Source organism: Leucoraja erinacea, chromosome 5 (assembly GCF_028641065.1).
Source record: "Leucoraja erinacea ecotype New England chromosome 5, Leri_hhj_1, whole genome shotgun sequence".
NCBI lineage: Eukaryota > Metazoa > Chordata > Chondrichthyes > Rajiformes > Rajidae > Leucoraja > Leucoraja erinaceus.
In genome coordinates, this window is record NC_073381.1 from 17,167,949 (window position 1) to 17,193,937 (window position 25,989).

The 25,989-nt window shown below is 40.6% G+C and overlaps 1 protein-coding gene across 1 annotated transcript in view; it reads right to left on the reverse strand.

Moving 5' to 3' along the window:
- gnpat (glyceronephosphate O-acyltransferase) overlaps positions 1-25,989 on the reverse strand; it is a 36,457-nt gene that overhangs the window by 6,130 nt on the left and 4,338 nt on the right. The window contains exons 2-13 of the mRNA XM_055635111.1: positions 21,272-21,463; positions 20,257-20,433; positions 18,688-18,817; positions 17,893-18,020; positions 15,855-15,930; positions 11,827-11,978; positions 11,602-11,732; positions 10,843-11,066; positions 7,625-7,870; positions 5,118-5,197; positions 4,487-4,627; positions 3,208-3,310 (exon numbers count right to left, since the gene is read on the reverse strand). Coding sequence (XP_055491086.1) covers positions 3,208-3,310; positions 4,487-4,627; positions 5,118-5,197; positions 7,625-7,870; positions 10,843-11,066; positions 11,602-11,732; positions 11,827-11,978; positions 15,855-15,930; positions 17,893-18,020; positions 18,688-18,817; positions 20,257-20,433; positions 21,272-21,463 — 1,780 coding nt within the window. The remainder of the gene's footprint in view (positions 1-3,207; positions 3,311-4,486; positions 4,628-5,117; positions 5,198-7,624; positions 7,871-10,842; positions 11,067-11,601; positions 11,733-11,826; positions 11,979-15,854; positions 15,931-17,892; positions 18,021-18,687; positions 18,818-20,256; positions 20,434-21,271; positions 21,464-25,989) is intronic.

The following is a 25,989-nucleotide window of genomic DNA, read 5'->3' on the forward strand; positions in this document are numbered from 1 at the left end:
CTCAATAGCAAGAATGTCCTTCCTCAAATTAGGGGACCAAAACGGCACACAATATTCCAGGTGTGGTCTCACTAGTGCCCTGTACAACTGCAGAAGGACCTGTTTGCTCCGATACTCGACTCTTGTTATAAAGACCAACATGCTATTCGCTTTCTTCACTGCCTGCTGAACCTGCATGCTTACTTTTGCCAAAACGTCACCTATTTCTTTCGCTCCATAGATGCTGCTGCGCCCGCAGAGTTTCTCCAGCATGTTTGCTTACTTCCATAGACTAATGAACAAGGACTCCCAGATCCCATTGTACTTCCCCTTTTTTCCAACTTGACGTCATTTAGATAGTAATCTGCCTTCCTGTTTTTTATACCAAAGTGCATAACCTCACATTTATCCACATTAAACTTAATCTGCCATGCATCTGCCCACTCCCCCAACCTGTCCAAGTCACCCTGCATTCTCATAGCACCCTCCTCACAGTTCACACTGCCACCCATCTGCAAATTTGCTAATGTTACTTTGAATCCCTTCATCCAAATCATTGATGTATATTGTAAATAGTTGCGGTCCCAGCACTGAGCCTTGCAGCACCCCACTAGTCACTGCCTTGCCATTCTGAAAGGGGCCCGTTAATCCCTACTCTTTGTTTCCTGTCTGCCAACCAATTTTCTATCCATGTCAGCACTCTACCACCAATACCATGTGCCCTAATTTTGCCCACTAATCTCCTATGTGGGACCTTATCAAATGTTTTCTGAAAGTCCAGGTACACTACATCCACTGGCTCTCCTTTGTCCATTTTCCTAGTTACATCCTCAAAAAATTCCAGAAGATTAGTCAAGCATGATTTCCCCCTCGTAAATCAATGCTGACTCGGACCGATCCTGTTACTGCTATCCAAATGTGCGGCTATTTCATCTTTTATAATTGACTCCAGCATCTTCCCCACCACCGATGCCAGGCAAACTGGTCTATAATTCCCTGTTTTCTCTCTCCCGCCTTTCTTAAAAAGTGGGATAACATTAGCTACCCTCCAATCCACAGGAACTGATCCAGAGTCCATAGAACATTGGAAAATTATCATCAATGCATCCACGATTTCGTGCGCCACTTCCTTAAGTATCCTGGGAAGCAGACCATCAGGCCCTGGGGATTTATCAGCCTTCAGTTCCATCAGTCTATCCTGCCTAATGTAGATTTCCTTCAGTTCACCATCACCCCAGATCCTCTGGCCATTACTATATCAGGAAGATTGTTTGTGCCCTCCTTAGTGAGGACGGATCCAAAGTACCTGTTCAACTCATCTTCCATTTTCTTGTTTCCCATAATAAATTCACGGTCTTCAAGGGTCCAACTTTGGTCTTAACAAATGTTTTCCTCTTCACATACCTAAAGAAGCTTTTACTGTCCTGCTTTATATTCTTGGCTAGCTTACCTTCGTACCTCATCTTTTCTCCCTGTATTGTCTTTTTAGTTATCTTCTGTTGCTCTTTAAACATTACCCAATATTCTTGCTTCCCCTCATCTTTGCTACCTTGTATTTCTCTTTTATTTTTATACTGTCCCTGACGTCGCTTGTCAGCCACGGTTTCCCCTTACTCCCCTTGGAATCTTTCTTCCTCCGAGGAATGAACTGATCCTGAACCTTCTGTATTATTCCTAGAAACACCTGCCATTTTTGTTCCACTGTCATCCCTGCTAGTGTATTTTTCCAGTTAATTTTGGCCAGCTCCTCCCTCATGGCCCCATAGTCCCCTTTATTCAACTGCAACAGTGACACCTTCGATCTACCCTTCTCCCTCTCCAATTGTAGATTAAACCTGACCATGTTGTGGTCACTGCCTCCTAATGGCTCATTAACCTCAAGCTCTTTTATCAAATCCAGTTCATTACATAACACTAAATCCAGATTTGCTTTCTCCCTGGTAGGCTCCAATACAAGCTGCTCTAAGAATCCATCACAAAGGCACTACAAAGTCCCTTTCTTGGGGTCCAGTACCAACCTCATTTTCCCAGTCTACCTGCATGTTGAAATCTCCCATAACAACCACAGCATTACCGTTGCTTCATGCAAATTTTAATTCCTGATTCAACTTGCACCCTATGTCCAGGCTACTGTTTGGAGGCCTGTAAATAAGTCCCATTAGGGTCTTTTTACCCTTACAATTCCTTAGTTCTATCCATAATGACTCCACATTTCCTGTTTCAATGTCACATCTTGCAAGGGTCCAAATTTCATTCCTCACCAACAGAGCTACCCCACCCCCTCTGCCCACCTGTCTGTCTTTTCGATAGGAGGTACACCCTTGGATATTAAGTTCCCAGCCCTGGTCCTCTTGCAGCCATGTCTCTGTAATTCCCACAACATCATACTTGCCAATTTCTAACTGAGCCTCAAGCTCGTCCACTTTATTTTGTATACATCGCGCATTCATATACACCACTTTGACCTCCGTATTCATGTCCCCCCTCGCACCGCTCACAATTGGCCCTGACCTTACTCTGTTGTCCGTTCTCAAACTTTCCTTCCTATTAATTCGAGAATCTTTTGTAATTTTTCCTGTACTCACTTCCCTTTCAACTCCATCTTTATACTCCCAATTTGTCAATCCCGCCCCCCCCCCCCCCCACACGTGTAACCCTAGCAAACCTGCTTGCCAGAATGTCGGCCCCCCTCCAGTTAAGGTGTAACCTGTCCCTTTTGTACAGGTCACCCCTACCCCAGTAAAGATCGCATAGCCTCCTCTCCTCAGCCTCCTCGCCGAAGACTCTTGAGCCAAAGACTCTTGAGCCAAAGACTCAAACTTTACTCACGACTCTCGAGCCAAAGACTCACAAGGCCGCTCCCTCACTGCCGCTCCCCTAGAGCAGCCTTGCTTATATTGACTGATAAATTGCTTAATTTACCAATTTACAAACCAAATTCCTCAGTTCCTCACCACTTTTGTTTGTCTCCACTGCTTTCCCCTTGTGAATAATGCTTTTAACATTGATGCACTCAAGACTGGAAGTATTATTCGATGTGAACACTCCGATGATGTCACATCCAACACCATAAACACCGGATGAAAACGGGAATTCTAAAATCAGTTACTGCTATGATGCAGAAATTCAAAGAATTACTCATTGACTGTGGAAAATTAAAGCTCCCAGTGCCAAATATACTTCAGGAAGAAATTCGGGTGTGAATACATTTTGCACCAGCTGAAATACCTGTCAGAATGAGTTCAGCTGCATAGGTTCGGAATGCAGCAATAAAGCTCTTCTCAGTAAAATCGTCTGCAAATTCCGGGTGCAACGGGTATTTGAAAATAACCTACAAATGCAAACATTTATATTTAAGAGAGATCGCCATAGCTTTAAAATACATGCTTTAAAAAATAAAGCATGTATTTAACCATGTATCTTTGTAGGGAAAACCCACTTTTCAAAAGGGTCAAAGGGTAAAAACAAAAAGATAAATTCAGAAATTTTAGAATTAGTGCTTTAAACATACTAAAAACTCTCAACTTGGGAATATTTTTCTTTATCTTAAAGGCGTGCATATAAGAGTAATTAAGACATCAAAATATCACTATCAATTGTTTTTATATGTTTGGAATAAAATATGATTTAACTAGATTGTAACGAAAATTAATAAATCAACAACAAATAAATATTTGCACAGAAGCACTCAAAAGGCACAATAACTTTGTGAAGCATGGAATATATGGAAAATAGCACACCACATGCATAGACCTACACAAAAACACCAATGCCTAAAGCTTAGTTATTTATTACATCCAAATGTAATTTATGATGCACACTGTCCAACACAATATGAATTTTTAGTCAGATGGTGGTGAATCTGTGGAATTCATTGGCACAGACGGCTGTGGAGGCCAAGTCAATGGATATTTTTAAGGCGGAGATTGACAAGATTATTGATTAGTAAGGGTGGCACGGGTTATGGGACGAAGGCAGGAGAATGGGGTTGAGAGGGAAAGATAGATCAGACATGATTGAATGGCATAGATTTGATTGGCTGAATGGCCTAATTCTGCTCCTAGAACATGAATTTATGTGTGAGGTTTATGGCAATTTAAATGTAATCTCAGGTTAATCATTTATTAAAAACCACACAGGGATATAGTAATACATCAGTCTTATTACTAAAAGGGATGTAAAAGTGGTTAGACTTAAGGAAAATAACATTTTAATTAATTATGGAACAATCCAATTTTGGTGGCTAATAATTTATGATCAGAGGCTTTTAACATTTGCAAAGATATCTCCTTGCATAAACAAGTGTTGATATGTACGCTGTAAATTCAGATCTTATATGAAAATGTCAATTTATCCAGTGCATATAAGATGCTTCTGATCACATCAATTACTGCCTTTGCAGTTTGATTTCTTACTGCTTCCGCCTCCAATTGAAAATTATCTACCTTCAGCTAGAAGGAAAAAAAAGTTTGAACACAGAATATATAAACAGAAAATTCACACATACCCGATAACCTTCCAGAAAAGGCACAAACATCACTGATAAAAATGAAATGGTTGTATTTCCCTTCTCAGATATATGGAGATCTGCCTGAGACATGTGAATGGCACCACTCTTCATCAGCAAGTACAGGCCTTCATCAAAGTCCTGCAGGGAGAGATAAAAAGAGTGAGGAAGAGAGAGGGAATAGGGGAGAGGAGAGAGGGCGGTGGGAGATAGAGAGGGAGGGGGCAGAGAGGGGATGATAGAGAGGGGGGAGAGGACAGAGAGTGGGGGAAGATAGAGAGGGAGCAGAGAAATGGGAATAGAGGAGGGAAAGAGGGGAGGGGGGGGGAGAAATAAAGTTATTTATAATATTTACATTTAGCATTTTTAGAATCAGGAAGTTGTCAATTTGTCAAGGCCTTTGCAGAGCTTAGAATGGGAATGTTATTACAAAGACTCATCACACGATTATTTTAATTGTCTGATCGTAACAGTTGTAAGTGACTTGACTAAGTTCACCACCTTCTTAATAACAACACAGGTGAATTTTCCTGTCACAGGTCATTATGAAAATAGAAACACCCATTCCTAACCCAACCCCTTGAGTTATGCATATGCAGGAATTAAATTGCCACATTTTATTTTACATTACCTTGACAAGATTTCCTGGCAAGAAAACAAACTCATCAGAGAGGACTTCACGCAAGTAGCTGAAGCACCCAAAGATGTCCTCTGAAAGAAATTAGAAAAGATAATTAGGAGCAACATGCTTTTGTGATTTAGAGAATTTCAAGCCAGATATGCTTACACCTTGAAATGTTTCTTTACATGTTTTTGATCACCTTATACAGTCAGTTTATTCATGTCAAATCCTGGTACATTTTATACAGCATACGTCTTGGTGTTGAAGTATTTTCATGAAACTCATTATCAGACACTGCTGTTCAATCTGCATGGAGGGTTTCCAGCAAATGTCTTACATATCTTGGTACAATGCTACTGGCAATACTTTAATAGATGAGGAACAGAAATTCAACCAAACTGTTTAGTTATAAGACAGACACAAGGAATTACTCCTTCTCTAACATAGAAACATTGAAAATAGGTGCAGGAGTAGGCCATTCGGCACTTCGAGCCTGCACCGCCATTCGATATGATCATGGCTGATCATCCAACTCAGTATCCCATCCCTGCCTTCTCTCCATACCACCTGATCCCTTTAGCCACAAGGGCCACATCTAACTCCCTCTTAAATATAGCCAATGAACTGGCCTCAACTACCTTCTGCGGCAGAGAATTCCACAGATTCACCACTCTCTGTGCAAAAAGTGATTTTCTCAAAGGAGGGATAGAACTACTCCACTCCTTTCCTTTACATTGACAAGACCAAGCTCAACACATGCATTGCTTTGCCGAACACTTAGGCTCCGTCTGCCAAGGCCAGCTAGATCTCCCAGTTGCAAACTATTTTAATTCCCCTTCCCATTCCTGCACCCACCTTTCTGTCCTGGGCCATCTCCATTGCTGGAGCTTACAACCTAATGGTATGAACATTGCATTTTCAAACAAATTCCCCTTCTTCCCCTCCTTTTTCCCCTACCTCTTTTCCCTTCTGGGTTCGTACCCAATCTCCCCCACGCGCCCCCCCAACGCATATTTCTTCCTCAGGCTTCACAATTTGTACCTCTTTTATCCTGATCTCCTTATCTCATACCTTTTGTCTTTTCTTCTCTGGCCTTTGTCTAACTATTTGTCCAAAATCCCCCTCACTAGTATCCAACCATCACTTGCCACAACTTGTCCTCCCTCCACCTCTCTCAGCCCCCCTCCCCACCACAATCAGTCTGAAGAAGGGTCCCGACCCAAAAGATCATCCATCCATGTTCTCCAGACACGCTGAGATTCTCCATCACTTTGTGGCCTGTTTGGTTATAACCAAATTTTATTGCCAGTCGGCACTTTCTAAGTTCACTGATACATGACAAGATGAATAGCAATAGTTTAAAAAGTGATGGGGTAGGCGGACTTGACATATCCTGTTGTATTTTAAGGCCTAGTCTAATTAAAAAATGTTTTTGTTGAATTTCTTTTTAAGATTGTTTTTCAAATTGAGAAACCGCCCGGGCTCAGACAGTAACCCCAGTCAAGGAGGCACTGAAAGCAGTATTAATGGGTGATGAGAAGTTGAAATAGAAAATTTTTAATCAGATGACACGAAACATGTGTTTTAAAAGCCTTGTTACAGGGAGGAACTCGAGAGATGCTGGAGTTCCACAGTTCTAACAGCCTGGGAAACAAATTATAATGGTGGGCAAATGTGTAAACAATTATTTATTTATTTTGTTTATAAATATATATATATTTGGTATGTAAACTTGAATTTGTTGTACATACTAAAGTAATGGGTAGTACAATTATGAAAATTATTCTTTTCTCGACACCAAGCACAACCATGATCACATTTTGGTCTCCTAATTTGAGGAAGGACATTATTGCTATTGAGGGAATACAGAGTAGGTTCCCCAGGTTAATTCCCGGAATGGGGGGACTGACATATGATGAAAGAATGGGTCGACTGGGCTTGTATTTAGAAGGATGAGAGGATATCTTATAGGAACATTAAAATTTCTTAAAGGATTGAACAGGCTAGATGCAAGAAAAATGTTCCCGATGTTGGGGGAGTCCAGAATCAGTGGTCACAGTTTAAGAATAAGGGGTAGGCCATTTAGGACTGAGATGAGGAAAACCTTTTCACCCAGAAAGTTGTGAATCTGTGGAATTCTCTGCTTTAGAAGGCAGTGGAGGCTAATTGACTGGATGTTTTCAAGAGATTTAGCTCTCAGGGCTAAAGTAATCAGGTATATAGGGAAAAAGCCGGTAAGGGTACTGATTTTAGATGATCAGCCATGATCATATTGAATGCTGGCTCGAAGTGCCGAATAGCCTACTCCTGCACCTATTTGTCTATGTTTCTCTTGGCTCTTTGCACGCACCTAAATAATATGACAAGCAGACCAATTACATTTGCTGCGGATTTCAATGTCATTATTTCTGTGGTGACTGACTACAATAGAAACTCAGGTTAGTTTTATTTAAACAATGACCTCCACAGCCAGCAGAGTGAGAGATATAATGGATTTAAAAAATATGCATAATTACCTCTTTTGCAACTTTGTGTGTTCTGAAATGCAATTGCTACCAACGCCGGACGCACAAAGACATGTAATATCTGATTTCTGTAGGAAGCACACATTAGCACCGAGACAGTGCGTTTGAAAATCATTTCCACTGTGAATTCTGCCGGAGTGTCTTCTTGGCAAAGCACAACCTGGTTTTTGATTGTTTTCACTATATTGTGGCGTAGAGCAAGACTAGAACGAATCACTTTGTCAGGCGTTACATTTTCTGGAACAGATCGGAGATCATCAGTGCATTTACTTCATTGTACACACACGGAATAGAAGCAAAAAATTATGGTGAACATATGATTAATAGTGTGATTAATATAAAATATCCTAAATTGCTTTATTGGTTTCTCTTTAACAGTGTCTATTATTTTAGTGCTATTTTAGGTGCTATTTTCATTGGTGGAGAGAGTTGGCAGCTTCGGATTCCTGGGCGTTAACGTCGCTGATGACCTGTCCTGGTCCCAGTACATCGACATAATCACAAAGAAGGCGTGCCAGCATGACTGATTTCTTTGAAGTTTAAAGAGATTTGGCACGTTACTGAATACTTAAAATTAAGCAGGTGCAATGTGGAAAATAACCTGACTAGTTGCAACAAGGCCTGATACGACAATTCGGATACACAGTACCTCAAACGCAACAAAGACTTGTGGATTCAGCCCGTTCGTCAGACACAGCTCCCCCCCCCACATCAAAAGCTGCCCCAAGAAGGCAGCATTTATCAAGGATTCCCACCATATGTGTCCTCTTCTCACTGCTGACATTGGGTAGAAAATACATAAGCCTGAAGTCCCACACCACCAAATTCAGGAACAGCTACTTTAGTACAACCACCAGGTCTTGAACCAACCTGCACAGGTCTAAAGGGCCTGTCCCACTGTACGAGCTAATTCAAGAGTTCTCCCGAGCTTCCCCCTAATTCAAACTCGGAGAATTACAGTAATATCTGCTCGTAGGTACTCGGGGCTCTCGTGGACATTTTTCAACATGTTGAAAAATCTTCACGAGCTTACCCCGTTCCCGAGTACCTGCCGTAAGCATTACTGGCCGCTAAGAGATGTCCCGAGCTCCGACCTACCCGCTACGTATATTCTATGTGCTTACCACGAGTTTGATTTTTTTTTAAACTCGGGAGAGCTCTTGATTTACCTCGTACAGTGGGACAGGCACTTTATCCAACTCACAAACTAAACTCTGTGGACCACCTCTTGTTCGACCATGGACGTATTAATCTAATTGTATATTTTTTGCACTAATGGGTTGGTTTTTTTTGCAGTCTTTTTCTTTACAATATCTAATCTGCCACAGGCAGTCCCTGATAGTTTTGAACAAGGGAGAATAAAATATAATTTATTTTAAAAGTTTCAACTTTTTACTACTGCAAAATTCATGATTCTTCCATCCCAAGAATATATCTATCAATCTATCCATCTATGGCATTCATTCCAACTCAGGGTTGAGTGGTGCCACCTGCTTCATGATGTCCTGCTACTCTCTTCCGTCCCCAGCTAGCACCCTAGCTTTGACCAGAGAGTTGATGTAGTATAATCAGGGCTGAAACCTTGGTGCTGTGTTGGCCATTCAACATGATACAGTTTTACTCATAAGTAAGCTAGGCGGATGAGCAGTCCTCTCCCAAGAAAAATAGAAACATAGAAAATAGGTGCAGGAGTAGGCCATTCGGCCCTTCGAGCCTGCACCGCCATTTAATATGATCGTGGCTGATCATCCAACTCAGTATCCTATACCTGCCTTCTCTCCATACCCCCTGATCCCTTTAACCACAAGGGCCACATCTAACTCCCTCTTAAATATAGCCAATGAATTGGCCTCAACTACCTTCTGTGGTAGAGAATTCCAGAGATTCACCACTCTCTGTGTGAAAAATGCTTTTCTCATCTCGGTCCTAAAGGATTTCCCCCTTATCCTTAAACTGTGACCCCTTGTTCTGGACTTTCCATACATCGGGAACAATCTTCCTGCATCTAGCCTGTCCAATCCCTTAAGAATTTTGTAAGTTTCTATAAGATCCCCCCTCAATCTTCTAAATTCTAGCGAGTACAAGCCGAGTCTATCCAGTCTTTCTTCATATGAAAGTCCTGACATCCCAGGAATCAGTCTGGTGAACACACGAGATAAAATAGAGGATTATTATCACCAAGATATGCGAGCAGAAACATGCAGTATTTGATCTTAATCGAATACACAAATCCATAGCAGATGTTACAATATTAGTACCGTACTGCACTGTGACTGCACATTAATTTGCTTCATGCAACACAATGTGGAAAACTGTCCATATGTGTATTGTTCACAAGCCATATAAATCTAATCTGGCTAATTAACATCCCCATTAGTCCTCTACTCCCTCACAATTTACATTAATCACCTGGGTGCAGATGGAGATGTGTTTGATTGCGCCCTTAATTGGCACTTACTGATCATTTGTTCACTTATGCTCCTTTGGTTTTCCATAAAGCCTGCTCATCTCTAGCCATCATTACAACTGGATTGGTTTTAGAGAGGCAGTGGAGTGACTGCTCTTGACATAAACGTAGCATTTGACTGAGGATTTCTAGTATATTTAAAATCATTGGGCAGTGAGCGAAAATATTTCCAGTGTCTGCAGTCCTACCCAGTGCAAAGACAAATGTTCGGTACGGATTTGAAGGGCCGAGATGGCCTGTTTTCCGTGCTGTAATTATTACATGGTTATATGATTAAATGGCTGTGGTTTCTGAAGGAAAAATATCTCTGCAGCAGAAGATCAGGATAAAGATATTTTTGTTTTGTGCACTTAACAATAACCTGTATCATGCCAATAAAAAAAAAGAAAAACATTTCAAATTATTATTTTGTTTTTAAAAGGAGAGGTTAGCAGTGCAGGGGGACAGTGAAGTAAGCAACTACTGTCTCTGATTTTGCTTGCAATCAGCTGCATGACTGGAAAGGAAATGTGTAAATCGGGCAGGGTTGTGCCAGACTTTCTGACCTCTTAAGAACCGAATAATCATTTCTAGAAGGCAAAAAAATATCCCTGCTGTTGTAAAGTAGTATATTTTTCATTTTGAGCTTTGACATACTACATGTAAGGCGCTTTGTCACTTGGTAGAACAGCTATAGGTTGGCAATAGCTAGGGTCATTAGGATCAAAAGAGATTCATTTTACAAAACTAAACTTTTTCTTACCTGGCCAGTCGATGGAAGCTCCAAATACTTCTGCAATTGTCCTGAGCCACAATGTCTGCCTAGTAAGTTCTGTCAGAGTTAGGCCAGGCAGATTTTGGATGATCACTGTAGCCATCAGTACCCAGGGACTGATGACCATGTTTTTCTGCTGCAACAACACTAATTTATGGCCTACAGCATCAAGAAACCTGTGCACATCCTCAGAGGGCTTTCGTGGAATATGCCTGTTTAAAATAACAAAAAATGACACGTTAAAAATATTTTTCTTTGTCTAATATTTTAATCAACTGGAACTGGCAGAAGCATAAACACACAAAAGCAGAGACACATTGGTCACTTTTGTCTCATAAATCATTTTAAATGAGATCCTATTATCGTACTGAACCAGTCAAATTCATTTGTGGTGTAATACAAGTCTTGAACAAGGACTTGGGAGGAGAATGTCATTGGCCATGCAACAAAGATGCAGAAGTGCTTTTCATTAATCTGTACACCAGGGGGTGATCAATTACTTTTGATCATACTGTTTTCTAATACTGCCTCTTTGCTTTTTAATGAGAATTGATGACCTCCCTTGCAGCACCTTCAAACATTTCTCCATTTCTGACATCAAGCCAATTATTTCCACTTTTTGCAGGCACAGGTCTAGCCTGACAAAAAGGCTAACAATTAATTACAAATAAAACCTTTATTTTTTTACAAAGCTGATCTCTAATGCATCATTTTATTTATATGCTCTTTTAGATGTTGACAACTAACCTGGGTAACAAGTTATAATGAGATCGCCTAACGATTCCTGTGGCTAGGGATCGCACTGACACAGGCTGCCCGAAGTAAACATGTATGCTTCCAAAGTTTTCACTTAGAATCTTCCTAGCCTTCAGTAAACCCTACAAAACAAAACCAGCTTGGTCACCAGCTTGCATTAACATTTCCAGAAAATGGTTAAAAGAAGGACATCCACAGGAAGAAACCTGAACACACCGACGTTGATTCCTTTGGCTTCGGAACGCCTAACAGTTCGTGTGCATACAGGGACTCCTCCAGGATTCGCTCGTAGCTTATACTTATGGGAACTAAGTACATGTCAAAAACCTCCCCCATCAGAAAAGGTTCCATTGCTATGTTTAACAGTCCTAGAAGAGAGAACATTTAAAAAACGTAAAGTGAAACAAAGAGCAATTGCCCACAAATATTTCTAGACATGATGGAATATTCACATTTACGGTGAAAGTTCAAGTTCTAGAATACTAATGTACTGTAAAATGTAATCAACTTACTTGACAGCAACTTGATACTGTAACTATTAGCCTTAAACCAGATGTTTGCCATGCTCTGAATTGCAAGGGAACTCCCAGCATCAGAAGCACAATGGTGGTAAATTTATAAGGTTGAAAAGATTGTCTGTTGCCCACAGATCAAATATTGCTCCCTAAAAATCAAATTACCAACAAAGTGTTATCCCTATTACAATGATAACATTATATTGCATTGATGTGAAATGTAATTGCCCCATTCTCATGCAGCACCTCAAGAAATCACAGACTGTTCTGCCAATATTTGTGAGACAAATTTAAATTATTTTACAACCATGAAGAGTATTTAAAATGTTTGTGTGAACCTTTGTACATGTGTCAATCATAGCTCAGTGGCAGCAGTCTCAAATCCTGTCCAATCTAAAGATATAAGCAAAATGTTTATCCTGCATCATGACAGAATACTTATTGCTGAAATTTTTACAAAATATTATACTATCAGCTCTCTCATTTTAACGTGGTAGATTCCATGGCAAGGTGCTAAAGAGGAGCAAGTGAGCAATATATATTCCTTACCATCACTTCAAAAACCCTAGAAGATATGGAGATTATCTTTGCTGTTTCCACTAGTTAGCCGTGTGCAAATTAATAGGCATGTTGCTCACATTACATCAGTGAATTATTTTGAAAAGTACTTATTTTACATTTGGGCATCCTAACACGGTGAAGAGAGAGAGTGTGTGTGTGAGAATACAAAGTAAGAAACATGTAAAAGCTGTCAAACCTGCAGTTATAAAAGACGTATAAGCATGAGCTTTATAGGAACACAAGGAAGTTACTTTTATATCAAAGCAACTGGAAATAAATAGCGTTTCATTACCAACAAATGTTTGAGATAATATAATTTGTGTGAAAAGTAATCATTTATCACTGGTAATTGTGCCACCGCTTATTAAACGCAGGTCAATTTTCTGTATTTTGAATAAAGTGAAATCTTTCAATTCTATCGAGATCTTTATTTTGCTTCGGTCAATTGTATGTACATAAAAAATTATTATTAAACATTATTTTCAGCCTTTCATTTTAAACCGGTGCATAAAATTAGATCTATTGTGGAGTAGATAGCTTGCTTTCTGCATCACAGGGTGATGTCCGATATCATCCAAATACTGGTTCTGCACACTAGTCTAACATACAAGTTCAGCAATGTTCACATTCAAGCAATTCTAAACTGTGCAAATCTGGAGGAAATCTCACATTAAAAAGCTGGAGGATGTAGTGCCACAATAATCAAGTTTGGCTCTTTATTTAATGCAAATCCACTGTTGAAACACATCTACAATGTGTTCAGTTCCATAGCAAATCAATTGATTGAGCCGATACTCAATCATTTGAATGAATGAGAGCAGATAGCATTAAAACATGATTTTGAAGAGGCTTAATACAGTGGATGCTTGGAGTATTGTTTAAGAAAGAACTGCAGATTCTGAAAAAAAATCGAAGGTAGACAAAAATCCTGGAGAAACTCAGCGGGTGAGGCAGCATCTATGGAGTGAAGGAATAGGTGATGTTTCGGGTCGAGACCGTTTCAGACTGATGTGGGGGTGGGGAAGAAGAAAGGTTGGTGTATGTTTCCTCTTTGGGGGAATCTAGAAATAGGAGGTTATGATTTCAGAATAAGGATCACTCGTTAAGATAGAAATAAGAAATATTGCTATCTTCCCTCAGAGGGGACGAATCTTTGGAAATCTCTCCAAGATCACAGTGGAGATCATCATTTAATAATTCAAGATTTAGAGAAAAGATTTTTGAACTAAAGCAATATCAAAAGTTAGAGGATGAAGACAGGAAAATGGATTTGAGGTGAAGGACAGATATGATGTTACTGATTGGTGGAGTTGGCTAAATTAATGGTGTCTCAATATCGTGTTGCTTATGTCAATGTTTAGTCACTGTTTCCTCCTACCATAGCTGCCAAGGTTCTCAATGCTGTTGTCTCTTACATTTCACACATTTGTGCACTTAAACCCAAAGATTGAACTGCATTTGTCCTTTCCATCCCACCAGCCTGCACATTTAACAGATTATCCTCTATAAATTCCAGCATCTCCAACACAAGATCAAATTTTCCACCCCTTTCCTTTCAGCGATCTGAAAGGACCAACAGCTCCGCCAGCAGCCATCCACCTTTCATGGCTCATTCCTATGAATCCACAGGAGAAGCGACAAATATCTATAGAAAAACCTATCTAATCTTCCACCCAAAAATTCTTTCCATGTGAAGAGACAATTTACTTTGACCTTGCCATTTGGTATCCTGACTTGGGTAAAATCAAACAAATTGGGTGACCACTTTTCAAAACATCACTGATCAGTTCACAAACTTGAACCAAAACTTCCAATTGTCTGTCACCAATTCTCTGACCTATTCTTTGGACTCCAGCACCATTTCAAAGATATCCATCAGGAGTTCAAAAAATAACTCTTCACCTCGCAAAAAAAAAAACTTTATAGCCTTCCAGGCTCAAAGAATTCAATAATAATTAAATAATCAGATATTCCAGTCATGTATCTCTTCCAGCAATTTTTTTTTCTGGCAAGTTGAAATTTCATTTGTCTTCTCTTATTTGTATCTTCCAATCTTTTGCAAGTATTTATACTGCAACAGAGAGTCTGTTAGTAAACAAAGTTGTTAGAATAATGTAGTAAAGCCGTGCCTCTAGTTCAAAAGTTACAACTTCAAATTCTGCCAACAACAAACTGAGAAACTGATTTATGGGTTAGTACAATCAGATTACAAAAACCTAATAGGCTTATCAATACATATTTCTACCAGACCATGGCTGCTTTCAAACATTTCACATGAAATCTGGCCTTAACAATATTTGAGACATTTCCCTACTACTAAACTACTACAAGACTAGGCTTGTATTCACTGGAGTTTAGAAGGATGAGGGGCTATCTTATAGAAACATATGAAATTATAAAAGGACTGGACAAGCTAGATGCAGGAAAAATGTTCCCAATGTTGGGCGAGCCCAGAACCAGGGGGCCACAGGTTTAGAATAAAAGGGAGGCCATTTAAGACTGAGGTGAGAAAAAACTTTTTCACCCAGAGAGTTGTGAATTTGTGGAATTCCCTGCCACAGATGGCAGTGGAGGCCAAATCACTGGATGGATTTAAGAGTTAGATAGAGCTCTAGGGGCTAGTGGAATCGAGGGATATGGGGAGAAGGCAGGCACGGGTTATTGATTGGGGACAATCAGCCATGATCACAATGAATGGCGGTGCTGGCTCGAAGGGCAGAATGGCCTCCACCGGCATCTATTTTCTATGTCTATGTCTAAATGTGAAGAAAATAGGGACTCCCTCGCATGATCCATCTCCAACGTTTAAAATTTCCATCCCATTTTTCAGCTTCTCTCGCTAGTTTTGTGCTAATTTGGTGTATATTTTTCTTCTGCAATAGATTACTTCTAGGTTTCAGATTGGTTTGTAGCTCAATTGTCATGTGAACAGTGATCACCACAATCCTGGAATGTGATGTGTGGCATGCATACAACGGGACAGAGCTCTTGTAGATAATAATGAAAGGCTGCAAGTAGGCCTTCTTGCAGCCTTCGGGCCCTTCTTGTAAGCAAGTGTGGAGCGGGTGATAAAATAAATATGAAAGTAACCTTATTTTAGACCTGCACAATTGAAGATTACATGATTAAAACATTTCAATGTTCACAAAAACAAATCTTCGTACTCACCCAATTTGGGCATCAGTGACTTTCCAGTACGACTTCTAGTCCCCTCCAGAAAAAATTCAACAGGAGCATCACCGTTCTGAAAAATGCGTTTTAAGTTAATACAGAAGCTTTGAGTTAAATGAAAACACAGATCAGTTGGAATCAAACAAATCATTTTTATGCAGATTTTTTTTTTCAAAATATTCGTAGTTTAAGGATAAGGGGGAAATCTTTTAGGACCGAGATGAGGAAAACTTTTTTCACACAGAGAGTGGTGAATCTCTGGAATTCTCTGCCGCAGAAGGTAGTTGAGGCCAGTTCATTGGCTATATTTAAGAGGGAGTTAGATGTGGCCCTTGTGGCTAAAGGGATCAGGGGGTATGGAGAGAAGGCAGGAACAGGATACTGAGTTGGATGATCAGCCATGATCATACTGAATGGCGGTGCAGGCTCAAAGGGCCGAATGGCCTACTCCTGCACCTATTTTCTATGTTTCTATGTTCTTTTGCAACCAAAGAGCAAATATATATTAGGTAGCATGAACCAATTATTTTATTCATGCTGGTATTTCACAGTGGGGAAATACATCTCTTGCGGATAATAAGCACAAGGACTATCCTTGCCATTACCTCTGGCATTTCTTAAATTCTATTCTTGATCCCTCTATCAATTACTCACAAGCTATCTATCAGTGGTATAACCTGGAAGCAAGGAATCAGGAACTCAGGTTTACTGCACTCCCTCCAAGTGCATGTCCTGACATGCTGAAATTTAAATGAGCCAAAACTTGTTTAATGTCAGAATCATGCTGAACTGCTCACGCTCGTACTCTTTTTGACTCATGTCACCACGCTCTGGACCACAATTCTCTATCTTTTAGAGCATCACCCACCTCCTAACAATTGTTTTCCTTTGCCTTTGAAAAGCCAAGCACAGATCTCTACCATCTTCCAATGTTTCCAATTTTCATCTATTTCCCAGTACAATGCTTAGTTAAGTACAAAATGCTCCAACTGCACTTCTGCACTTTATCTGCACTTCTAAGCAAGTGATTTTGGCAAGGTCCAGTAGCTGTGTACAGGGAATCAACTTACAATTCTCACGCCACTTTCAAACAGGCCACTAATCATACGAGTTATTGCTATTCCTCTCAAACTGACCTATATTTTTCCTGGCAGCTTGCTTAAGTAGCTCACGCATCACATCTAGAAACCACTCCACCAGCATCACCAGCTTGGCACTTCCCCCATTGGTATCAAAAGCCTCAGGATATCTCAAAAATCAATTTTCTGCCTGTTGCCCCTCTTGTTTCCTATGAAGAGAGATTTAATGTTTTAAATTCCAAAGATTTTTGATATGCTGAATAAGTAAATTTCCTCTGATTGGGAACACAGGCTTGTTAACCATCCAATTCCCCTCTACTAACACTACTCTGCCCAGGGGAGCAGGTCCTCACTCTTAGCAACTTCTCATTTGACTCCTCCCACTTCCTCCTAGGCGTAGCTATGGGCATCCGCATAGGCCCCAGCTATGCCTGCCTCATTGTAGGGTACGATGGACAATCCCTGTTCCAGGCGTACACTGGCCCCATCCCCGGACTCTATCTCCGTTACATTGACGACTGCATCGGTGCTACCTCCTGCACCCATGCATAATCCATGCATGGACTTCATTAACTTCACCACTAATTTCCATCTTGCACTCAATTTTACTTGGATCATCTCTGACACCTCCCTCCCCTTTCTTGACAGTCTCCATTCTCAGAAAATGTACAATCAACTGATGTGGCTTTACATAGAAGATTGAGAGCCTGTGCAATGACACAGCCTTGCTTGACCCATCTGCACCAGTTGCTCGGGGCTCGTATGTCATCATGAGGAAGATTGCAGAATGATAACACACCTCTGATGAGACAATTTTGAGAAGGATTATCCACTTCCTCTCTTGACAACCCTGCATAACTCCAGCAGAATCATAGCCATAAAAGTCATAGAAATTCAATATTTATAAAAGAATACCAATATCTCTCTGGTGTATTGATAGTAAACACAATACTAACCCGGAGAATTGTTTTCACATATTCAGAGAAAACTGCCCAGTAAAGTTTATCTCCTCCAAATGAACGGCGAATGAAAAAAGCGCCCGACATCCGTAGCATCTCGCCGACTATTTTCATTCCCATAAAATCTAAAAAGGAGAAGAACTGTTCATGTAAAGATCATTTTTAACTAACGTAGACGTGTAAAGCTGAGTCTTAAGGGCCTGTCCCACTTGGGCGACCTAATCCGCGAGTTCTGGCGAGTTTGCCCTCAACTCATACTCGCAGCATGGTCGACACGAGGTCGTAGGAGGTCTTCGTAACTCTCCTTCATGCTCGAGAGTAGTCTCTGCGTACTCGAGGTCTCAGCTAGGTTGTGGCGTTTTTTTCAATGTGTTAAAAAATGTCCACCAGTAAAAAAAGGTCGCCCTGGAAAAAAATCGATACTTTTTTTACTCGTAGGTTTAATCGTAGTAGGTTGGCATGTTAGTCGTAGGTAATCGAGGGTAGTCAAAGGTAGTCGTAGATAGTCTTCATCATAGTCGAAGGGAGGTCGAAGGAGATCGAAGGAAGCCGTCTTCACTCTCCACTATTTGGTGTCCAATTTTCCCGAAGTTAGTCGTAGCTAATCGAAGCTGGTCTTCAACATAGTCGAAGGGGGTCTTCTACATAGTTGAAGGAGGTCTTCAACATGTCATTTTTTCAAACTCTTCTAAACTCGCCAATTAGGTCACCCATGTGGGACTGGCCCTTTATTCCACTATTTATATACCAATTAACTTTATGTACAGCTTCTATATTAAAATTGATACTTGCCCATTCCTGCAGCAATAACGGGTAAGGAGAGGTCATAAGTGTACATTATGTATGACAACATGAGGAAGTCTATGTAACTGCGATGACTTGGCAGCACAACTACTGGATATTCTTGTATGGCCTGTTGGAGCTGAAAAAGAGCTCAGTTAATACATGCAAGACACATTTTAAAGAAAAATGTGAAACATGATTTAACATAATATTGGAAAATTTGCACACTTTTAAGAAGCAGTATTTTGAGATTGTGAAATAATTATTGCAGAGGGAAGATAATTTCTTAGGCTAGTGGGTGCTGTCTTACCTTCTAATCTTTTTTTGGAATCTATTGTAATCAATCCTGTCTTGTCCCTTGTTATTGCCTTTAGGACAATAGTTTCGGATCAAGGTTTCTCCCTGAAATTGAATTCTATTACGATCACTCACTCTGAAGAGATCCTTTACTATGCAGAGTTTTACCATGAGCAAATTTATCATGAGGCAGAGGTTCACTTGCACCCCCTCCAACCCCATCTACTGTCTCCACTGTTCCAGGTGTGGACTCCTATATATCAGTGAGACCAAGCACAGGTTCGGCAATTGTTTCGCTGAACACCTCCGCTTAGTCTGCCTGAACCTACCTGATCTTCCGGTTGCTGGACACTTTATAACTCCCCCTCCCATTCCCACACAGACCTTTCTCTCCTGGGCCTCCTCCATTGTCAGAGTGATGCCCAGCACAAATTGGAAGAACAGCACTTCATATTTCGCTTAGGCAGCTTACACCCCAGTGGTATGAACATTGACTTCTCTAACCTCAAGTAATCCTTGCTTTCCCGGTCTTTCCATCCCTCCACCTTGCTAGTTCTCCGACCAGTTTTATTGTCTCCAACTACAATTTCTCTGTTTGCTTTGTTGCTCTGTTTGCATTGTCCCAGCTAACAATGATCTATTCTATTTTCCTTGTTCTCCATTCCCATTGCCCTGTTTTCACACTTCCTTATCTATCTCCCTCCCCCCCTGATGTCAGTCTGAAGAAGGGTCTCGACCTGAAACGTCACCCATTACTTCTCTTGAGATGCTGCCTGTCCTGCTGAGTTACTCCAGCATTTTATGTCTATCTTTACCATGAGCAAGACTGCTATCATTCATGAAAGTATAACTAGCACAATTATATTTTTCAGGAAGGTAATGACGCGAAAAAGAAATGTGAGCTTTTTAAACTATATTAAAAGCTTATTTCCTCTGGCAATTCCAAGTTTGTCACATTTCTTTACAATGTTAAATATCTGCAGTTGGACAAAAATGCTGGAGGAACTTAGTGGATGAGGCACCATCTATGGAGAGAAGAAATAGACGACCTTTCGGGTTGAGACCCTTCTTCAGACCCTTCTTGAGTCTGAAGGGTCTCAACCCGAAATGTCGCCTACTTCTTCTCTCGAAAGATGCTGCTTCGCCCGCTGAATTCCTCCAGCATTTTTATCTGCCTTCGATTTTTCAAGCATCTGCAGTAAATATCTGCAGAATAATTTTTCAGTCGAAATATCTGCAAAAAATTACTGCAGGCCAAATATTACAAAAGATGAAACTAACCTTTTGAATTCCCTCCTCATTCACGTGGACTTTGTGAAATAGCATTTTAAAGATTTTGCTCAGAGTGAATGCAAAGAATCGGACAATACTTAAGCGAAGGCTGTGGCCCATCTTTTCCAAAATATCGGATGCTTCATCACTGATGATATCTGGAGACTCACCAGTTTCTTTTGCTAGCTAAAGGTAATACATAAAACAACATCAAATTTACACGGGGAATTATCTGATCCATACTCCACTGATACATTTGACAGCCTTTCTCACTATATGCTTTTGTAAAAGACTAAACAAACTAGTCCGCAATTGTATAATTTCTCTTTCACCTTCCATAAAGTGGAGCCATATACACAATTATCCATGTCTAATAAATTTGTTCAGAAAATTAGAGAACTTTTAACAAATTATAGTTAGGGCATCTGCATTTTTCTTTAAAAACACGATGGCATCCAGTCACAGTTAATTTATTTCGAACCTGATATCATCCAGTCATGGGGATTTGTCCCAATTTAATGCTACTATTTTCTTCGTTATGGTTATTTTTCTTACATTTATTTTAGCAAGCTCCTGTTCCTGATTTAATATTACAATCTGTGGAATGAACATTTTCCTCTTCTGATTATTATGATACCAGGCAGAGTACTGGCTTGTCACTGAAATACTAGTCGTTGCTGAAATGACCAGTATCTCAGTATCAAACAGTGCGCGTTTTTATTTTGGACAGTTTTCAAATAAATATTTCTAAGCCAATAAACACACTTGCATGTCTCTTCCCAAGAAGCTTGTATGTGGGATCGAATGGTGTATTTCTATATTTGTTCATTTCTGTGTAATTATCATTGCCTTTCTTACCACCGCTGAGTGGGGTTCATACTTATATGAACTCCTGCTTAAGTATTAGGTCTAAAGCCAAGTAATCAAAAGATTAAGATGTTAGAAGACCAATACAATATGCTGCAGCAATTTCATTTAAACTTCAACAACTTTAATCAACCCAAATCCTAACATCTACACGTACCTGTTTGATGACATATTGCACTGGATCAGATTTCAACACAACACTCCTGAGAGCACTGGGTGTACGGGGCACAAGATCTTTGTAAACCACTGGAGTGTAACATCGCATGGCATATCTGAGATCACTACTCTGCCTGCGCTCTTCCATCAAATCTTCAAATCTCTCTCTTTTATTCAATGTTGTATCCTTCTGCTGTGATTCAAAAACAGAAAATTACAATTCAAGTAAAATACATTTACAAATCCAGTTACTGCTTCAAGTTCTGAGATATCATACACTTGTAAAGTAGGTATTCTGCACTAGTTACACTGCAGGGTCATCAGGAAATGAAGGGTTAAAAATACATCAGTACTCCAGCATCAAGGTACACTTAAACTATTCTGGGCTGATGCTCAATGGACATTATGTTTTTCAACAAATTGCACGAGTTCAACTAAAATACTGGCTATGATGTCAGATGGTACTGCTGCATATCCTCATCTTTCCTGATAACTACTCGTGAGCTTCTTAATATTGTTGACATCTCGCTAATGACAAGGAAAAACAAAGCTTACATTAATAGTACTACAAACCCATTATATGTACTTCAAATATCTCAACAAAGAATTCAGCAGAGTTCTGTTGAGTCAAATGCACTACATCTCTATCTACCATTCCTGTGCTATATCTCTATCTACAATTTTATGGTTATTAGATAATATTAGCAGTACAGTTTTCCACAATTTCAACTTTACGGGGAGTGAAGCAGGTACACTAACGAGGAGTATGTTAAAAAGTTCTAGACCATAAATGTCAGTCACACAGATAAACATCACTACAATAGATTAAAAAAAAGCTGGTCAGAACTTGATGATGTTACAAAGGTATAAATGGACTATCTGGTCGATGATAGTCAAAGAGTTTTCCCATTTGAGACACATTGAACACATTCTTAACTGTGTCACCCGAAGAGAAATGCAGTAAATAACATCAACAATAATTCCAGCTCTTCTTTAGTTTAGTTTAGTTTATTGTCACGTGTACCGAGGTACAGTGAAAAGCTTTTGTTGCGTGCTAACCAGTCAGTGGAAAGACAATACATGATTAATCTCAAAGCCTTTGACTCTGTCCATTGAGAGGGACTGCAGGTTATCTTTTTCAAAATGTATTTGTCCACAGAAACATATCTCCATTCAACAACTGCATTATAAGAACACAAGGAAATAGCGATAGGCTATTCGGCCTCCCAAACTGCCCTGACAATTAATTTGATCATGGCTTCAACTCCTCCTTTATGCCACTTCTTCAGAACGCTCAATTCCTTTATCTCTAAAACAAGATTACCTACTTCCTCTTTAACACCAGCAATGATCAAGCCTCCATAACCTTCCAGGGTAGAGAATTCCAAGATTTGTCACTCTTGGCAAGAAGCTCTTATGCACCTCAATTTTAAATAATCACTCCATATTTTCTAACTACATCTCGTTTCGATGGGAGAATCTTGAACATGAACATCTAATCCGCTATCGTTCCTAAGGACATGTGGGGGGGGGGGGGGGGGGGGGGGGGGAGAAGGGGGGGGAGAAGAAGTGGAGACAACTTTTAAGAGGCCAGAGACACATGGCTGTGAAGCTCGGTGGACATTAACATTACCGGTCGGTTATCCTTGGTTCTGAAAACTACTGCTTACGTTTTCTTTTCACAATAAGCCAATGAAATTCACCGGTCAGCACCGGCTACAACCTACGAGAATCTTCGACCTCCTGGCAACCCATTAGGATCTCCTGGCGACCCACCTACGGCACGAGAATTCTCGCTACTCTCCATGGCGGCTTCATTCTGGTCGCCGCTAATTTGTTGAAATGTTGAAAAATGTGCGGCGACCATAATGAGGCCGCGACTAGTTTCCAGAATGCGGGAACTCCTCTCGACCATGAAGACGACTACCCAGCAACCACCTGAGAACAAGTGGTGACCACACAGTCTTCAGCAGTCGCCTAAAAAGATGCCTAAGTGGGATAGGCCCATTAGTCTTACCAAAATCAACCGTTTGGAACATCATTAAGAAGAAAGAGAGCACTAGTGAGCTTACTAATCGCAATGGGACTGGCAGGCCAAGTAATATTCCACAGCTGACGATAGAAGAATTCTCTCTATAATAAAGAAAAATCCCTAAACACCTGTCCAACAGATCAGAAACACTCTTCAGGAGTCAGGTGTGGATTTGTCAATGACCACTGTCCGCAGAAGATTCATGAACAGAAATACAGAGGCTACACTGCAAGATGCAAACCACTGGTTAGCTGCAAAAATAAAATGGTCAGGTTACAGTTTGCCAAGAAGTACTTAAAAGAGCAATCACAGTCTTGTGGACAGATGAGACGAAGATTAATTTATATCAGAATAATGACAAGAGTAAACTATGGAGGAGAGAAGGAACTGCCCAAGATCCAAAGCATACTACTTCATTTGTGAAACACGGTGATAGGGGTGTTATGGCCTGGGCATGTATGGCTGCTGAATGTACTGGCTCACATATTCATTGATGATACCATTTTATTTTTGCAGTTAACCAGTGGTTTGCATCTTGCAGTGTAGTCTCTGTATTTCTGTTCATGAATCTTCTGCGGACAGTGGTCATTGACAAATCCACACCCGACTCCTGAAGATGGTAGTAGCATAATGAATTCTGAAGTGTATAGCCACATCCTATCTGCTCAAGTTCAAACAAATGCCTCAAATCCCATTGACCGTGGGTTTATTCTACAGCAAGACAATGATTCCAAACAAACTGCTAAAGCAACAAAGGAGTTTTTCAAAGCTAAAAAATGGTCACTTCTTGAGTGGCCAAGTCAATCACTCGTTCTGAACTCAATTGAGCATGCCCCCAAAACAAGCATAAGCTAAAGATAGCTGCAATACAGGCCTGGCCGAGCATCACCAGAGAAGACAACAGAGAAGAACTGGTGATGTCCATGAATCGCAGACTTCAAGCAGTCATTGCATGCAAAGGATATGCAACAAAATAGTAAACATGACTATTTTCATTTACATGACATTGCTGTGTCCCAAACATTATGGTGCCCTGAAATGGGGAGACTACGAATAAACACTGCTGTAATTTCTACATGGTGAAACCAAAATGTATAAAAATGGCCTTTATTAAAATCTAACAATGTGCACTTTAACCACATGCGATTTTTGCTATTGCAAATCTCAAACTGTGGATTACAGAGGCAAATTAATAAAAGATGGGTCTTTGTCCCAAACATTATGGAGGGCACTCTATATCTTTTCTCCCTTTGTTCACATTTCCCCCCTCCCCCCCCCCCCCCCCCCCTCCCAATCTCTGACCCTGCCCATCCCCACCTGCCCATCATTCCCCCAACCCCACCTTATCTCGTTCGATCCATCACCGACCAACCTGTTTCACCCCTTCCTCAGATTGCCAAGACACTGGCAATCTTTCCTTTTCTCTCTCATGCAGGGTCACAACTCGAAATGTTGTAATATACCTTTTGCCTCCATAGATGCTGCTCGACCAGTTGTTTTTTGCTTCAGATTCCAGCATCTGCACTCTGTCTTCAACAGATACATTATAGTTTGTTGCTGCACAGTACGTAGCAGTCATTCAATATTGTAAAATATCCTTTAAACCTTGAAGCTGTCACTAGGTTTCCTAGCAGTGCCATTTTGAGCTATCAAACAACCCTTTCATAACTAATTATTGTTTGCCTGTTTTCCTTTAAAAACATACCTTATGGTCATTGTCCTGTTTCTCATCATCCAATTTAGTGTCAGCCTTTCACAATGAAAGACCTAGATGCTGCTTTATGCACAGCAAAAAATAGGTAAAGCTGCAGGTCTGGATAACATCTTAACTGAACAGATCAAGCACCTTGGACCAACTACAAAACAGTGGTTGCTGGCCATGTTTAACACCTGCATGGAGAGATGTCACATCCCAAAGATGTCACATCCCAAAGTGTCATAGCATTGCTGAAGCCAGGCAAAGATTCTTCAGCAACAAAGAGCTACAGGGCAATATCACTTCTTTGCCACACCTATAAGCTGTTTGAGCAACTCATCTTGACCCGCCTTAGAGCCATCGCTAATAAAGGAGCAGGCGGGATTCCGACCTGGGAAGTCCTGCGCTGGTCAGCTTCTCAATCTCACCCAACACATAGAGGATAGCTTTCAGGAAAGTGTTATCACAGGCGCGGTTTTGGTAAACCTCTCAGCCGCTTATGATACAGTAAACCATCGCTGACTGTTACACAAAGTACTTGATCTGACACACAACTTGCATCTAACCAACCTGGTGAAAAATATACATCTTCTCAGTGATGTGACCTGGGGTCATCGGGTGTTTCGGGTCTCACAACACTAGACACCCTCGCCCAGGCGACCCAGCTGGTGTTGATCAGGCCCCGACTTGCGTCCCAGCAGCAACTGCCCTCGGATCAGCCATCTTAATAACTACTCTGCAGGGGTTGGGAGACTCTAGTGCATGGACGGACTGGGCTCTGTGGGGTAAGTCCTGGCCGGGCTCCTCCTGTGTCTCATCAGGTTCAAGGCTTGTGCCCTGCACCTCTTTCTCCTTCTCCGAGCACTTCATTCTCGCCTGATGGATTTTTAGGCCACGGTGGTTCATTAGGCCTTTCCATAGCTTTATTGGATGTCTTTCTCACAAAAGACACAGACTGGGTGCTAACTCTGGTCAAAAACAGACGCTTCTT